The sequence below is a fragment of the Eutrigla gurnardus genome (assembly GCF_963514095.1).
Source record: "Eutrigla gurnardus genome assembly, chromosome: 14".
Classification (NCBI taxonomy): domain Eukaryota; kingdom Metazoa; phylum Chordata; class Actinopteri; order Perciformes; family Triglidae; genus Eutrigla; species Eutrigla gurnardus.
This window is the reverse complement of record NC_139937.1, coordinates 20,884,074-20,902,477: the sequence shown is the minus strand read 5'-3', so window position 1 is coordinate 20,902,477 and position 18,404 is coordinate 20,884,074. Positions and strand designations below refer to the sequence as shown.

The following is an 18,404-nucleotide window of genomic DNA, read 5'->3' as shown; positions in this document are numbered from 1 at the left end:
TACAAGCACTTTTTTTTTTTTTTTTGCCAACACGCAGGCTGCGCATCCGCGCGGGCAGTAATTGGGCAGCGGAGATCCACAGCAGATGAGGTTTCATGATCCGGGCTGCCCAGGATTCACTGTGACCCCCGACGGACAGCAGTTCGACTTGACAGGTACCCTTCATCACCGGCACACAGGCTTACTGTTACAATTTAGCCCCACATTTAGCTTCTTTTTTTTTTTTTGATTCACAAAAAAAAAAAGCCTCCACGCACTGTTGTGTGTGTGTGTGTGTGTGTGTGTGTGTGTGTCCTCCTGCGTGCGTCTTGACTTGAGTGCATGCACTGGAACAAATGCTTGGCAGAGAGAGAGAGAGAGAGATAAACGCCTGCACGGTCATTTCCTGCATCTATTCAAGTTTCTAGGATGTTGGGAGAGAAGAAGAAGAAAACAGCAAAGTGCCTGGCGGATGCTTCAAGTAGCTGCACGCTGATCTTTCGCTCGTTCAATCAAACTGTATTGCAGCAGTCATCATGCAGTGTTTTCTCTGTGTGTGTGTGTGTGTGTGTGTGTGTGTGTGCGTTTCATGTGTGCAGTAATCATTTGTCTTGCTCTCCGGTTGTGGACTCACTCTCATCTTTCACTGTGGTGGATACAGGCTGTCGCTATGCTCTGATCTGAAAGGAGGTGGAGGGGGGGTGTGATGGTGTTGGTGGTGGTGGTGGTGGTGGGGAGGGGGGGGGGGGAGGTTAACCCCTTTGCACCGAAGCCCGTCTGTCTGAGAGCCAGCTGTAAAAAAAAAAACGCCGGGGCCATAAACCCCTCTGTCAGCAATGGCAGCAAAGTATTCAGCGAATAAATCGGATTTCCATTTCACATGAGCCCTGCTCTCCCTCCCTCCCTCCCTCCCTCCCTCTCTCCCCCCCCCTCTCTCTCCTCAGGATGGGGGGAGTAAGTGAAGGAGATGATGTGTTGGCTCGATGGAGTGATGGACTCCTGTACCTCGGCAATGTGAAAAGAGTAAGAGAGTTTTTTTTTTTAAAAGACTTCCATTTAGTTTTGTCAATCATTCTCGCTCACCTGCTATCTCGCCCTCAGGTAGACGGGGTCAAGCAATGTTGTCTGGTGAGATTTGAGGACAACTCGGAGTTCTGGGTGCTGAGGAAGGACATTCACTCGTGTAAGAGTCTCTCTCTCCCTCTCTCTCACCTCGGGGAGAAGAGTTAAATCCTATTGGAAACACTTTGTGTTTCTTTTATGTTTATATAAAATCTCAGAGTAAAAAGGGAGGTTTTTTATTTCCACTCTGAAACTTTTTTGCCTGAGAAGTTTTTTTTTTCTTTTACGCCCATGTGCGTTAAAAACTTTTCCGCTTTTTTTTTTTTTTTTTTTAACACTTTAGTCTGCGGATCTCTGGATTGTCGCTCCAAGAAAAGAAAAAAACTCAAAAGTAATTACACTTGCGCTCAAGGTTACGATGCCGAGCGCTCTGGGTATTCTGATCGGGGGCCACGCTGAGATGTAATTGGTATATTAGAGTCTATTTATGAATTTATTAGATTAATGACTCTTCGGGGAAATGCCCCCCCCTACTTCACCTAACACCAGAGAGAAGGAGGGGGGCTGGATGCTTGTTAGGACCAGGCTGAATAGCTGCCCCGTCAAATGAAGTGAAATCTGAAAGGGTGCAGGAGACACTGAAATCAATGAGGTGGCAAGGATGTGAATCAATATACATAAATTAATACCGCTGACTGTTCTCTCTCTCTCTCTCAGTCGCTGCTGGAGTGGAAGAAGTTTGCTGTATCTGCGACGCTCCGCCTCTTAAAGAACCCCTCATCAACTGTCTGAAATGCCGCCACGGTAAGGAAGCACGCCTCGCCGTTCACGCTGGTTCTCCACGTTCACACGCCGACCTTGGAAGATTTGACAGTATGGTAAACACAGAAAACCATCTATGAAATGATAGAAACGAGTTGCACAATGAAGGAGACGACACGGATCTTAATCTGGAGACACAACGACGTCTCCGCTGAGGCTCGCTGCTAATTTAAAGATGTAGAAAATACTCGCTTTGAATAGTAATTTGTTTCTGATTATGTTTTTCCCTCCTAAAAAAAGTTGAATTACTTTGTTTAAATTCTTTAGCCTTATTTGGAAAAAGCAGAAACTATGAATATGGAAATATATGTAAATGTCCAAAGTTTAACTAGTGGATAAAAGATGCGTCCTACTTCTCTGTAAAGTCTGCTGCTGTTTGTCGACTGGATTTCCAAACATTTCCATCACATTCTCGTGTTCAGGCTTTGAACTCAGACAAGAAGGAGAAACGGAGAACCAGAATGTGAAAACAGCGTTCTGCACCTCGTTCTGCATCATGTTCTCCACATGGTTCTCCACATGGTTCCCCACATGGTTCTGCACCCTGTCTTCCACATGGTTCTGCATAATGTTCTCAATCCCGACATGGTTCTGTACCTTGTCCTCCACATGGTTCTCCACCCTGTCCTCCACATGGTTCTGCACCATGTCCTCCACATGGTTCTCCACATGGTTCTGCATAATGTTCTCCACATGGTGCTGCACCTTGTTCTCCACTTAGAACAACCTTCTTTTCCACATGGTTCTGCACCTTGTTCTCCACATGGTTCTGCATCATGTTCTCCACATGGTTCTCCACATGGTTCTGAATCATGTTCTCCACATGGTTCTGCATCATGTTCTCCACATGGTTCTGCATCATGTTCTCCACATGGTTCTCCACCTTGTTCTCCACATGGTCCTGCATCATGTTCTCCACATGGTTCTGCATCATGTTCTCCACATGGTTCTCCACCTTGTTCTCCACATGGTCCTGCATCATGTTCTCCACATGGTCCTGCATCATGTTCTCCACATGGTTCTGCACGTTGTCCTCCACATGGTTCTGCACCTTGTTCTCCACATGGTTCTGCGTCATGTTCTCCATCTTGTTCTCCACATGGTCCTGAATCATGTTCTCCACGTGTTTCTGCATCATGTCCTCCACATGGTTCTCCACCTTGTTCTCCACATGGTCCTGAATCATGTTCTCCACATGGTTCTGCATCATGTTCTCCACATGGTTCTCATCTATGAACTAGAATACATGTTTGTGTGGGAACCTTGAGAGGGATGGTTCATTATATTATTATGTCTCCAAAACTACATCTAGACTGAAACATGGCACTAACAGGTAAGAGGAGGGAGAAACATGTATTTTTGATCTTGGGCTGAACCGTCCCTTTTAAAAGTAGGAATGATGAAATGAAATATGCAGAAGTGCAAGTAGGAGGAAGTTTAACAAGCCAAAGAGCAGCGGATCTCGCCGCCGCCGCCGCTCCGTCAGTCTAACCGGTCTGCTGACAGTTCGTCTGGAGGAAGACGGACACACAGCCTCCCTCCATGCAAATACTGTGGAGAAATGTTTTAGTGTGCTGCGGAAAACAAACCAGCAGAGCACTAAACACAAAGCCGCCATTATTGTCACTCCGGCTGTCTGTCTCGTAAACAGGAATTAACCGCTCTGCCTCCCCCGCCGCTGCAGGTTATCATCCAGAGTGCCACACGCCGGCCATCGAACCGGAAGCTGACAGCGACTCGTGGATATGTCGGCAATGTGTCTTTGCAGTCGCAACCAAGGTCAGGCAGCACTCCGTCTCACACTCTGGGGAGGAACCATTCAGTGTGTAATATGCAGGGTTGGTACGGTGCTGGAAATCCTTGAAAACACTTGAATGTTAGTATGGTGTGTTCAAGGTTTGAAAAGTGCTTGGATTTAGAATAAAGTGCTTGAAATGTCTGTTCTATGTGATGACATATGATAGAACGCAGAGAATTGTGGATTGTGTTGGTACAAATATGTAGTTTACCACAGCTGGAAGCATGGAAATCCACCTTGAAATGCTTGAAAAGTGCTTGAATTTGACTGTAAAGGTGTAGGAACCCTGAATATGGGAGACCCAGTCAAATACATCAGGGTTGTTGCAGCGATACTGTTGTCTACAGCAGAAAATGGGTTTATCGGAGGCAGAAAAAGCACACTAATTCCCTCAGTATTGACTTTGATATTAGATGTTCTACATTGTGTCCGAGAAATCATGAAGAATCAATAGTTATGAAGCTGGAGAACTTGCGCTGAAAGTTGAGAGAAAAGTGCATTTAAAGTCAATCCATCACGTGTGCTCCAGTTCTGTAGATGCGAGATGAGAAAGCAGCCGGTTAATTGTCAAATCGGTCAAAGTCCAGATCTCATTGTCCAGACTTCCGCTGCCTCGGACGCCATCTCTCACCGCTGACCTACAATAAAAACACGAGAAGACGGATCGCCATCGCTCAGGCCTGAACGCGATCCGTCTCCTCTGATACACGACGTGTGATTCCACGGGGGTCACCCTCCGAATCAGTCCTGTCCTTATATATATATATAAATATATATAAATATATATTTGTGGTGTTGTTTTTTCCAGAGGGGCGGGGCGCTGAAGAGGGGACGCTTCGCCCGGCTCATGCAGTTTATGAAGCTCCGGCTCCCCTACCAGCTGTCGTCTCTGGACTGGGACCCGCAGCACCTGACCAATCAGCAACAGTGCTACTGCTACTGCGCCGGACCCGGAGAGTGAGTGACGCCGCAGAGGCCAGTTTGAGTTTGAACGTCGGCTCTTTAACATCTGGAGTTTTTCCCTCGAAGTCAGAGACGACCTTGCGGATATTTTGCAAATTGCATGCAGTCAAACTGTATTAATGGCAATATTTAAATATTAACGAATGATGTGAGAGACTGTCAGGTTAGTTTTCAGGAGGGATGGTGGTCAGAATACAGGATTTTAACGTGGATCGTGGTGAATTTCCATAATCATAAATATAGTTTTTTTTCATTGGAGAGAAGTGAAACATTTAGCCTGATTTAAAAATACAGGATACAAAAATACATTTTTTTAAATTAATTTGTCCTATTCATGCAAGAAAATCTTATAATTATAGCTTATTTAAGCTTTATTTAAACTACGACAGCGTATTAGGGCGACTGTAGAAAACAAGAAAAGAAAACGGAGTTGAGAAATTCAGAGAAAAAGCAAATTGGTTGGGCTAAGATGCTATAGCGGTAGCTTTCACTTGTTGTCATAGCAACGGCAAACATCAAGCAAAGTGTTTACTTCCTTTTTTAAGTGAAAGCTACCGCTAGCATCTTAGCCCAACCGCCCGATCAATGAAAACCCATAAAATGACATGAAAATGAAATGAAAATGTGTCCTCATATAAATAAAACCAACAATAAGCATCAACATCATCACTCTAAGGACCTTAACGAGGCGTTGTCACACGTTGGGACGGATTTATGAGAAACATAAATGTACATTCATGGGACGTTAGCTAGCATAGATGCTGGTTGTTAGCATCGTAATAAACTCTCTCTGCTTGTTTTTATTTTTTTCCTACAGTTGTCGTAAAATAAACTGTTATGACATAATAACAAATATTTGCTTCATGACAAAATGTAAACCGGTATGTTTAACAGTACTTATCGGGATAATATCGGGATTTATTTGGCGAGGAGAATTCTTTATATTGTCCCATAACTTCAGTCAAAAACAGCCGAACCAAACTCTTTTTAATGCACTTGCTGTGTTTTTTTATGTATTTTTCTTCTCCTTTACTTACATTGTTGCCCCCCCGGCACATAAATAAGCATAAATCAAACTCCCGGCTGCCTTATCGTTATGAGTAGTCGGACTCGGGGGAAGTTTACACCTGAATACACATTTCAGCTCGGAAAATGAGAACTGTCAGCGGCCTTCACTCCTCCCTCAATTATGCATAAATATAACTGTGTTTGGTGACGGATCGTTCCCGAGTCTGAAGTCTCCCGGTGTTCTCCGTGTTGCAGGTGGAACCTGAAGATGTTGCAGTGTGGGAGCTGCGGTCAGTGGTTCCACGAGGCCTGCACACAGTGTCTGACCAAGCCGCTGCTCTACGGAGACAGGTACGCTCCATTCTGGACATTCAAAGCTCTCACTGCAGATGCAAAGGAACGTCGCATGAACACTTTGACATTATTCTTCAAATCTCCAGCGGGTCTCTATAGGCCTTGGGGGTCCCTCTACCAGGTCTCTATAGGCCTTGGGGGTCCCTCCACCGGGTCTCTGTAGGCCCTGGGGGGTCCTGAAACGTCTAAGCTGCGTCTGGTCTCAGGCGGTGGATTTCACTGCGATGGAGTTAATCACATGAAGACGTCGAACATGACAGCTTTACCCGTCAGGGAACTTCCTTAATTATCCTAAAGACTAAATCGTTAGTGCTGCATGTTAATGTGCTCGCTGACTCGGCGCCGCAAAGGACGAGAGCTCGTCACGCACTCGGTTAGCTAAAGGACGGAGACAGCAGACGCGTCGTCTCTCCCCGGACCGCTGTGTTTCGGGTGCGTGATGCTGAAGGCGTCACATTCTTGATGATGAAATGTATCCATCCATTACATCATCATCGCCATTAACCACCTGCTGTTAGCTGCCCGGGTCTCCTACACCCGCCATGACACCTTGTTACCCCAAACCTGTCTGACGGGGAGAAAGGTGCAGGGTTGGTATACAGGTGCTGGAAATCCTTGAAAACATTTTAGTGTGGTGTTTTCAAGGTTTGAAAAGTGCTTGAAATGTGTGTTCTATGTGATGACGTATATGATATAACAGAGAAAAGAAGATCTCCATATTTGAGGGACTGAAAACAGCATTTTCTGACATTTCTGCATGAAAAATGACTTTTGATGATGAACAGATGATGAAAATAGTTGGTGATTATATTTCTGTGGATCTGTTAGTGGAATTAGTTTTCCTTTCATTTGTGGTCCTTCTGTAAAAAGCTGTCTCCAAACATCATGTTGGTTGTTTAGAGGACAATAACGTCTCATTTAATGTGATGAACAAGTGCCATAATAAGTAGAGTGAATACTGAGGATTGGATTGGATACAAATATGTAGTTTACCACAGCTGGAAGGTGCTGGAAAAGCATGGAAATGCGCCTTGAAATGCTTGAATTTGACTTTGGAGAAGGTGGAGGAACCCTGAGGAGGGATTAGATTGAGATTGACAGTCGGGCCGAGCGAGGCCGGATTGGTACAACATCTGGCGAGCAGGTGATGGAGGAAGAGTGAAGCCCGGAGTTCACAGTTGGAATAGTAAACGTGTTGTCGCCGTCGTCGTACTGCGTCTGCGGCGTTGAGCTTTCCCAAACGACCTTCAGGGGAAAACGGATGCATGCACGGCGGAAAAAGGACGGATGCACGACATCGTTGTTGTGGTACGAGCCGAGTTTCAGGGTCACCCGCAACAGAATGTTATTATAGCGAAAGGAATACACCTGTCTGCTTATTCTCTCTTCGGCTTGATTTATATGATAAAATATCTGGAGAAGAGAGACATGTGTAGACTACAAGGGAGGAAAGGGGGAGGAATGTTGGACCAGATGAGAAGAAGTCGGCAACAAAAATTGATTTTCGCAAACAAAAGGACAAAGATGAAATTTAAAATGACAGCTGTGTTTTTGAAACTAAATAACAAACGGCCTCATCAGAGAGAAGAAAAATACACTTTTAGCATAAATGATATTTCACACAGTCACAAGATGCTAATTTTCATGACTTGTTTTTTCTTTTACCATTTGTCTCTTTTAGGTTTTATCAGTTCCAGTGCTCGGTGTGTACAAAGGGACCAGAGACCATCCAGAGACTACCCATGACCTGGTGATGTTCACAGTCAAACCTTTACTCACCTGTTTGCATAAAAAAAAACAATACAATATTACACCGTGGGTATAATATAAAACATTTATTTAACAATCACATTTGTAAGAACTATTCAGTACATTCCACATCTACTTTGAAAGAAAACTGGTGCGTCCATTATTATTATTATTATTATTATTATTATTATATTAAAGTTGCTTTTTTTCATTCAAATTTGTATTGAAATTGAAATTGGAGTACGTAACACAGCACAACATATGTCTCTTTTTATTTAAAAAAAAAAAAAAAAAAAAATGTTTTTTTATATATACCTACCTATATAAATAAATAAATGAAAAAGATATATATATATATATATACACACACACAAACATATACAAACGTATGCATACATACATGAACAACAGAAATATAGTTTTATTTTTTTAATATATAATTCTGTAGCCTCTCAGTGGTGCGATGTGATGTGTTCAGTTACATCTGAAAGTCGCACAACAGCACAAACTAAGCGATGCAGCACGGAAAAGCAGTGAAAATATACAAATTATAATAGATACTTAAATTAATATTTGTTTTAAATGTGCACATGCAAATCTGCACAAAACAGCATATTTGGTAATTGTAACAATATAATGAACCTGTAATGCTCGACTCACAAATGTTGGAAAGTATTCTGAACGTTTTCCTTTTTTTTTCAATTTTTTTTCTTTTTTTTAACTACAAGTTTCTTATCATCTTAACTCTTTTTGTCTTTTATTTGAAATGCAGGATGGACTTGGCTCATCTAGTGCTCTACCATCTCTCGCTGTGCTGCAAGAGGAAGTACTTTGATTTTGACCATGAGATCCTGTCCTTCACCAATGAGAACTGGGACTCGTTGCTCCTGGGCGCGGTATTGATATTTCCCCCCATTTAAGCTCTATGATGAAATAATGTGAAACGCTGTCAGACTTCTTTTTTTTTTTTTTGCATTTGCATTTGTGACTTAAAGCCTATTAGCCATTAAAAGTAGTTTTTTTTTTAAAGCAAGAAAAAGTATGACCTGTACGTCAGCTTAGATGACATTGTGAGTTTGTTTCAAAGATCTATGTCCTACATTCTAGGAAAATGCACAAAGCTGTGATTTTTTTCATATTGAAATTGGAGTACATTATACAGCACAGCATACATACATAATTTACTTACAATAAAATAATGATATATACCTACCTATACATACATACACACACACACACACACACACACACACACACACACATATATATATACAAATATACATACATGCACACCAACACGTACACATACAAACATATACATATATACATAAACAAAGAAATATAAATGAAAGACAAGAATTTAAAAAAATCAGGTGTAAACAAAGTGATGATTTTAAACTCTGAAGTTGCATTTCCTGTGGTTTTCAGGACATTTTTTAAACGTATTGTTTGTCCTCTCCTCATGTAGCAGCGAGCTTCTTTTATTTTTTCATCCACATAGCTGCGCTTTTCCACATCACCTTTAAAGAAAACGATTCTACGTGTTGAACGTTTTTGTCCACTGTTTGAACGCGGCTTTCGATTTTTCATTCTCTTGCAGCTCTCTGACACGCCGAGGCAAGACCGCTGTCACAATCTCCTCAACGCGCTGAACTCCCACAAGGACAGGTGAGTCGTCGCATACGATGAGGGGAATAAACAGCGACCACACATGACTTGGTTGACGAGCAGCGCTCCGTGAATAGGGGGGGGGGGGTCTTCATCGTGCTCCGCTGGCTGAAAATTAGCCGGATGAAATGTGTGACTGTGAATAAAAAACCTAACTGGCAATTAGACCGGATGAAATTGAACATGTTTTTCGGTGCTTATATTTCTGTCTCGTTAGAAGGGGGACACAAGTTGCCACTAATTGCTTTTTAGTGGGTTTTCATTGAACTTTGCAAAATAAAAAAAAAATAAAAAAATCTGCTCTAATTATGTTTACTTAATTACACAGTCAGTGACTTTGAAAATGTCCGCGGGTCTACTTTTTCACGGGAGGAATAAGTACATGTTGTTACACAATGTGAAATTCATTATTAGCATCAAAGAGGAGTCATTTTCTTATAGAATCAACATCAGCTTTCTTTTTCTTTTTTTTTTAATATCGCCCCCCAGGTTCGTCTCTGGAAAGGAGATCAAGAAGAAGAAGTGTCTTTTTGGGCTTCAGGTCCGAGCCCCGCCCCCGCTGACGTCCGATTCGTCGCCGCTCATCACCGACCCGCCGGTAAACATCACGCACCGGAGAAGGTCAGTGTAAGGACGCCGCCGCCTCTCTCTTCAACTCTTATCTCACTAACTGCTCCGGGATCCTCAACGGGCCGCGGAGTCATTACGCACGAACAATTAACCAATCAAAGAGCCGGAGAAAGCATCAGTGTCTTATTATGGAGCCCTCCTGTGTGCTTGAGTGTGTACATCCAGTGTGTGTGTGTGTTTGTGTGTGTGGCCTGTAATCTGCAGATTTAATAGACATTTTTTAAGTCATTTTCAGCATTTAGCTGCAGCTTACTCAGACTGAATTACAATTAAATCATTTGTACTCTTAAAAGGAAAAAAAAAAATCCAATAATTTGTAAGTAACTTTTTATGACATGGAAACAATATTTTCACATCGTCATTATAATAATAATATTTTTTATTTATAGTGCACTTTCCATTCAATGAATCTCAGAATGCTTACATTAAAAAAAAAAAAAAAATTATCCTCTAGTTCCCTTTGTCATAGCTGCAAGTTTCCTGTCGTCAGCGAGAGACGATGATCTTATTGGCTGGAATCACGTTCGGCTTCACCACGCTAGACGTTCCCCGCCATAATCACGTAAAGAAGACCCGTCAATACACCGCGATCGCACCGTTTATACTGAAGTTTGGTTTGCCGTGACGCTGTGTTGTAGCTTCACGGCGTTGAGGAACACGACGGCGTCGAATACAATCACCCCTAGCAACACCAGAACAACAACGGCAGGTGGACCGAGAGTTGTTTTTTCTCGCCGTGCACATTTAAGCTGTGTACACACCGGAAGAACTGCCCGACTCGCGTCGGTAAATTCGGCGTCGGCTACTTAATATGGCCGACTCGAACAACGACATGGGCGGTTCACACCTACGGAATTACAGCCGACGCCATACGTTCCGCGCTTGCGCGAGATGTAATGTCTCCAAAACAACAGGCGGCGCTAATCTGTATTGTGGGCCAAAAAACACGAAAACCGGAAGTAGGCGGTCCTCTCTAGACCACCTTCTTCGATTCCACTGGTTATCTGGTATGTTTACCATCGTCACTTCCGGGCTTCACTGATTCGCTAGTCAAGCTGCTAGCCTCCACCAATCAGAATGGTAAAAGAATGACCGACTCGAATGGCGGATTACACATTTGAATCGGCTGAAATGAACGCCGACGTGGGCCGATTCGAGCGACCACACCAAGGAGACTCATGTCACGGACGCCGACTTTCTCAAAGACGCCGATTTTCGGTCCGGTGTGAGCCCGCCTTTACACGACTCTCTAAAACAAAGATGTTGACGTTGGTCAATCAAACACAGAGAAATATGAATGACCCGCTGGAATACCAGGACATTTCTCCAGGTCTTCTGCTGTATGACCCAAATGAGTTGTAAACTCATTTCAGCGGTGGATATTCGGAGTCACCCTTCGGTCAAATGATCATATTTGTATGCAAACTACCAGTAACGGGTTTTTATTTGAAATATCTAAAGTCCAAAGGGCTGATGATAAAAAAAATTATGGCATCTTTCTTATCTTTTCCCCCTCTCATTTCCTCTGTTTTTTATTTTTATTTATTATGTATTACTATATTGTTTGTATTACTAGTATTACTTTTGTTTCGTAAATACTAAACTATACTATATAAATAAATTAAATTCTCTCCAGAAGGCCCAGATAAAACCGTATCTTTTTGCATCACCCTCCAGCCAAACTGTCAACTTTATACACAAGATTTATCTCATAATCAAGATTAGATTAAAAAAAAAGTCTTTGGGGGAATTTTCGTCTTTATTGGACGGTTGACAGTGAATAGGCTGATAGAAGACGGGAAAAGAGTAAATATATGTATGTAGCAAAGGTTCGCTACCAGGAATCGAACCGGCAACCTGGTGATCAGCGGCTTGGAACCAATCAGCCACCAAAACACTAATTTATGCCACAAGTTGATATTAATGACTCTGAGGTCTGTTCTTCCTGTCAGGACAAAGTAGACATTTAAATTATTAATACCTGATATCTAATAAGAGCAAACTAAAATGTTCAAAATTGTGGGTCGTAATTTGACGTCCTCTGGGGGACTCCAGGTTATAGACCCAAAGTCTAAATTCTTCAGGAGTTCATTTTCAAGCAGAAGGAGAATAAGAAAAGAATTGTTATTCTTTCCATATTATTTCGATCTCCCTGCTGATGATGATGCTCAGCCTCATATATATGTAAAATGTGTTGCTAATATAATACATCAAAATCACTCAGTATCTCTGCTCGCTGTTCTCCTCTGCTGGTGTTTTACACCTCTCAGTAGGCTTTTATAGGGACAAACTAATAAATTAAACATTGCACATTGGGACCGTGTGTGTGTGTGTGTTGGTATATTAATTTATGTGTGTTTTTGTTCACTTCAGCCCGTTGTCACTACCCTGCCAGAGGAGAGTGGGGGGGCCGGAGTCCCGTAAATCAAAGCGTCGCATCATGGAGACACAGGTTAGTGCCTCTGTCTCCGGCTCAGGGCGAAGGGGAGGGGGGGCACAAAACCTCTCTGATTATTATTGTTATTTTTATATGCATCCAGGTAAACAGCTCTCCAAATAACCTGTCAGTCAGGCAATGAAAGTCAGCGCTGCGTCGTCTTTTACAAGGGTTCCTACACCTTTCCCAAAGTCAAATTCAAGCACTTTCCAAGCATTTCAAGGTGCATTTCCATGCTTTTCCAGCACCTTCCAGCTGTGGTAAACGCCATATTTGTACCAATCCAATCCTCAGTATTCAGTCTACTTATTATGTCACTTGTTCATCACATTAAATGAGATGTTATTGTCCTCTAAACAACCAACATGATGTTTGGAGACAGCTTTTTACAGAAGGACCACAAATGAAAGGAAAACTAATTCCACTAACAGATCCACAGAAATATAATCACCAACTATTTTCATCATCTGTTCATCATCAAAAGTCATTTTTCATAAAGAAATGTCAGAAAATGCTGTTTTCAGTCCCTCAAATATGGAGATCTTCTTTTCTCTGTTCTATCATAGATGTCATCACATAGAACAGACATTTCAAGCACTTTATTCTAAATCCAAGCACTTTCCAAACCTTGGAAACACCACACTAAAACGAACCCTGCTTTTAACACTGTATTTTCTCCCCTTCTTCTGTCCGAACTTCAACGCCGGCTGATGCTGCAGACTAGTCGACGGTTAGAGGGAGGGAAAGTGCAGTGTAGTTAAAATGTATAATTCAAAAGCACAAAAAAAAACCCGCTCATGTGTTTCATCAACATCTGCAGTTCAGCGCCGCATTTATCACCATCATCAAAAACACAATTCCCAGCGGATCACGATGAAACAGGCAACATTGAGTGTGGCAGTTACTATTTTTAACCAAGCGTTTTACTAAAAAAAAATAAACGGTGAATGCTCATTGTGCCGGCTTCCTCCTACACAACACCCTGATCCGTGTGTGTGTGTGAGCCTATACAGTAATCCTAGCAACAGTACTCTCCACAGAGCGCTCGTTTTCACTCTGGCACATCCAGGCTCCATTGTGCCCCTCTGATTGATGCTAATCTCCGTCCGCCTTGGAGGAGCAGGTTCGCTGTCGTCGTGTGGGGGGGGGGGGGGAGACGGGGAAGTGAGCGCTGATACGCGGATGCCTGGGATCACTTCCAACTGCACTTTGCAGTCGATTACAGTTTGGCCAGGTGGCGCTGGCACCTTGGCAGTGCGGTATCGACAGAGAGCACATCCATTTAAAGGCACAGACCGCCTGAATAGAGAAATCTCCCATCGTCACGGTAACGCTAGAAGAGGTGTGTGTGGGTGCCGTATAGTCACAGTCCAGTGATGAGAAATGCAGGACACCTTTAGGTGGCATTTCCAGCGATGTTTAGAATTTTATTTATTTATTTTTATTACATCATCAATGAGTTTATTTCCTTGCTGTTACAGGGAATGAAAAAGAACATTACTCCAATACTCCTCTTTTCTTTTTCCTCCTTTAGACATCCAAAAATATATTCATAAATAAATACTTGTCAATGTTCCTCTATAATACTATTTGAATTTCATTTAATATTTTCAATATACTAATTATGTTCAAATATGTACTGCTCAAATTCATTAAAATTATTAATATTAACTACAGTACACAGGCTTATATTTTGCCAATGCCATTATTGGAAATCTGTTTTTTTTTTTTACTTCCTGTCCACTAGAGGGCGTTCCAATAATGTTGAATTACCAACAGGTGACAGCTTTTAAGATAAGTAATAATTAAGAAAGTAAAACCACCACATTGCTGTTCTCCTGGAGGCGCTGTGTCCCCGTTGCCATGGCTACGCCCTCCTCGTCTCGTCAGCTCTTAAGATGTGCTATGGATTCATATAAGCATCTGGTGGCGTGACTGACATTCATTGATGCTGTTAATTAATCTGGATTAATAGACATATTTGCCCATATCTACCCTCAGGTAAAAAAGCAATCTAAAAAAAAAAAATACAAAAAAAGTTTTCCCCCGCTCGGTGTTCAAAATGTTTTTCAGTGTGATTTTCAACTAAAGACTTTTATCACAAAAACCTGTTCCATATGCAGGAGACATCAGAGCTTGATTGACTACTGTGATGATGTTGGCATCCAGACTGAGCTGATCTGTGTGTGCCTCCTGTGCCCAGGCTTGCCCACCCCCGGTCGCTGCCAACCCCGTCGAGCTGCTGCCATGTTGCCACGGTTACATGGGAGGGGCCAGCCTTTACAACTCCAGGAAGTCGGAGGAGGAGCTTAATTTGAGGTACGGGTCGACCGTTACTGTTGGGTTAAAAGGGTCAGGTATCAAGTAACACATTATTGTGTCGAGCTGAAACGATCCATCTATGGTTTTGGAAAAAAGACACTTTAAAAAAAATACATAACAGGTGATTGGATAAACTGTCAATCAAAAATCTTACCGATGTTGGTCAGCAGGAGAGCAAAAAAAACATCTTTTCTATCAAAACAAGCCTTCACTGTCGTTTGATCTTCTTTCACTGAAGAAATATTCTCCAGTTCTGATAAAACTGATGCTGCAGCTACGCTGTCGTTTTCACACAAAGCTGAAGCTGAAGACCAAACGTTACATTACTCAAAGCCTGACAAGGTGGATTCATACGTGATCCAGCACAATCACAATTTTGATCGCGTGATCAGGTGACATCGCGAGAATCCAGCTGCCGTGCGAGGTAAACAAATTCGGTGTCTGTCCAAGCAGCGCTCGAACATCGCTCCAAATTAGGACAAAATACTATGAGACACTTTTACAAAAATACCTCAATCATGTGATCAAAACAAACTAAACTCTTTATCTAAGTAGTTTTGGAGTTGTTGGGAGGAAGTGAAGCTTAAAATGAAAGCCTTCCCTACTGTTTTGGAACACAGCTGGATGAATATATTATGGGATGCTATATTAAACTTGTAAACTCCTCGTCCACAGCTCTCCTCCCAAGCGGATGTATGCTCTGTACCACGCCACATACAACGGGAACACCGCCCTGTCCAGGAGCCTCCATCACTACAACAGGTGTCATCCTCCTTCCCACCAACAAGGAACTAGAATTAGTACTACTAGAATGTTTCTTCAATACATTTCTCATATTTTCATCTTGATTATTATTGAATTTTGATTAATCAACCACATGATTATAGACCATTTGATAGGGGGAATATGCTCTTTAGGGTTAGGGATTCTTGCATTGTGTTGATTAAATGATGACCCACTCTCAGTTGCTGTTCAGCTTGTACACAGATTTATTTAGCACTAGTGAATAACAGTCCAGTCCACACACTGCAGACAGTAATAAACAACGGTAAATAGTAAAATATATTACATATTATAATAATATGTACCTGGTGAATAAGGACAGAAAAGTCCCCACAGTCAACTCTCATTAAATGGTTCAGCTCAACACACACTGAAACAAAATTAAACAAACGAATGAGGCTTCTGGCCGCTAGGATTAGCCGCGAGCTAACGGCTAACAAAGCTAGCAGTTATTTTACGCGGTATCGCACTCAGCGACGTGATCCACATTCACCTCAACTACCCGACATCATCGCGGGATCATAAGTGAGACTTTACGGGCAGCGTGTCTCCACATCTACGGCGCAAAAAACACACTTTTACCCCCTAAAAAGGAAAGAATGTTAGCGCTGATAAACTTACCACGAACGCGGAGACGGCGGAATGTAAACAGAGCAACACGGGGCCTCCGAGTGGAGTCTGCACGGGCCCGCGAATGTGGCGTTCAATTGTCCGAAAGAAAATATGAACTCTCTGTACTGACTAAAACATCATAATAAAACAATAAAAAAATACAAGACAGCTTGTAACTTATTAACATAGAAGGCATAGAAGCAGTTTCTAGTTCTTCCCATGTGGCGTATTAAATCTTTTTTATTTTAAATTATTATTTATTATTTTATTCCTTTTTTAAAGGCACGTTATTCACAACCGTGTATTTGTAGCAAACATTTAAAAAGCCTTCCTATGAAAATATGGAACTGTTGCTACAGTGAACCTCCATGATTCAGTCTCTCGTCTCGTCTCTTCGCAGTGCGGAGGACACCTGCAGAGTACCGCCGCCTTGCTTCCCGTACCCACTCAACTCCAACGGCAGCCTTCACCACCACCACCACTCCCACCAGCACCATCACAGCCACCAACACAGCCACCAACACAGCCACCAACACAACCACCAACACAACCACCAACACAACCACCAACACCAGCCGGGGCCGAAGCAGCTGGAGCCCGTCATCCTACGTGACGTGCCCCCTTACCAGGCCAGTATGGTGGTAGAGGGCGGCGTAGGCGGAGGAGGCGGAGACGGAGACGGAGGAGGAGGAGGGGGAGGAGGAGTTAGCGATGGAGGAGGAGGGGGTGTGGTCGTCGGAGGTACGGGGGACGGGACAGTGGCCAGGAGTTGGGGAGGAGGGGAGGCGGTGAGGATCTTGGCGAGACGCGTCACGCCGGACGGGAAGGTGCAGTACCTCGTGGAGTGGGACAACGTGAACTTGTACTGACACGCCGGCAGCGAGACGCAATGACTGTTTCTGCAGATGCTGCAACAATACTGCGTCCGTGAAAACGTGGCGGTGTTTTAAAAAGTGCAAACAACAACAACAAAAACACTCCACACGTTTGCAAATCCAGGTTGCTCTCATAGAATCACCTCTTCTACATCGTTATAACTCACTACTCGTTACTAAATGTCCCTCTTTGCTAGTGTTTCCTGATATTTGTACTGTTAACTTTGGAATATGCCTTTGCATTTATCATGTTTAACCGTGATGAGGGAAAATATTTAAACCTCCTGGGAATCGAGAAGAGCACGTGTTCAATTGTGATTATATATCTTGATAGAAAAGAATAGATTACTGCCTTTTCTTAGCTCGAGCAAAAGCACAAAAAACATTTTATAATTTTTTTTCAAGAGCTAAACAAGTAAATGTCCACTGCTCATCATAGAGACGAAGCCACGCCCCTTTCAGTGTCACCCAATGTGTTCAGTAAGATAAATATTCTTTTTGTTTTTGTACATTTAGTTTAGTAAAAATATTTTAGAAAAACAATTAAAAAACAATTAAAAAATAGAAATTGGCACCCTGTTTTTAAAAGCAAGATATCTTAAATAAATAAAACATGGCTTTTAGCACAAAATGTTTTTTTTTGTTTTGTTGTTTTTTTTAAAACTTTTTTTAAAAACTTTTTTCTGAAACATAACGGACCATTCCCTGACATTGGACCTGAGAAAATAAATACATAAAATATATAATAGTAAATTACAATAAGAAGTACTAAATATATGTACATACATACTTAGTTATATACATGTAAATAAATATGATACAAATAGACAAACCGACAATTTTATTAAGCAACAAAACAAAAAATTTAATTCATTCAGATGTTGGCATTTGCAGGTCTATTCAAATAAAACACATTTTTCATTAGTTTCATCATCTAATTTGCTACAACTACCCATTATACCTTATTGATACTCAAATATTGTGACACATGTCTATGTTTAATATAATTACGTAGTTATACCCACATCTGAACTGAATTATCCTCATTTAAATGCTGTCGCCTGGCTTTCACCTCATCGACACTCTGACTGACCCAGAGTCAGTGCTTATCGGATGCTTTAATTCAGTAATCAAGCTACTGCAGAACTCCTTCTTGCTTTTTAATGGTAACAAAAGTGACTTTTCCCAGCATTTCACAAACACGTCTGAGGGAAGTCCAGTCGCCCAGATTTAATAAAAAAAACAATAAAATTCTCTGGAGGTTTTCATATTTAGTTTTCTCATCGCGATGTGTTAATAAGAGATTGTATACATGTTATAACGGGGTTAATTATTCGTTATG

General features: G+C 42.1%; 1 protein-coding gene across 1 annotated transcript; it reads left to right on the top strand.

Moving 5' to 3' along the window:
• phf1 (PHD finger protein 1) lies at window positions 1–17,574 on the top strand. The gene is made up of 15 exons (XM_084027714.1): window positions 1–155; window positions 924–1,002; window positions 1,081–1,162; window positions 1,759–1,845; window positions 3,548–3,642; window positions 4,470–4,618; window positions 5,888–5,983; window positions 7,668–7,736; window positions 8,508–8,631; window positions 9,336–9,403; window positions 9,893–10,024; window positions 12,407–12,485; window positions 14,674–14,789; window positions 15,468–15,554; window positions 16,588–17,574. Exons 2-15 carry the CDS (start codon window positions 925–927, stop codon window positions 17,054–17,056), a joined length of 1,731 nt encoding a protein of 576 aa, XP_083883840.1. The 5' UTR covers window positions 1–155; window position 924; the 3' UTR covers window positions 17,057–17,574.
• The last annotated feature ends 830 nt before the right edge of the window (window positions 17,575–18,404 follow it).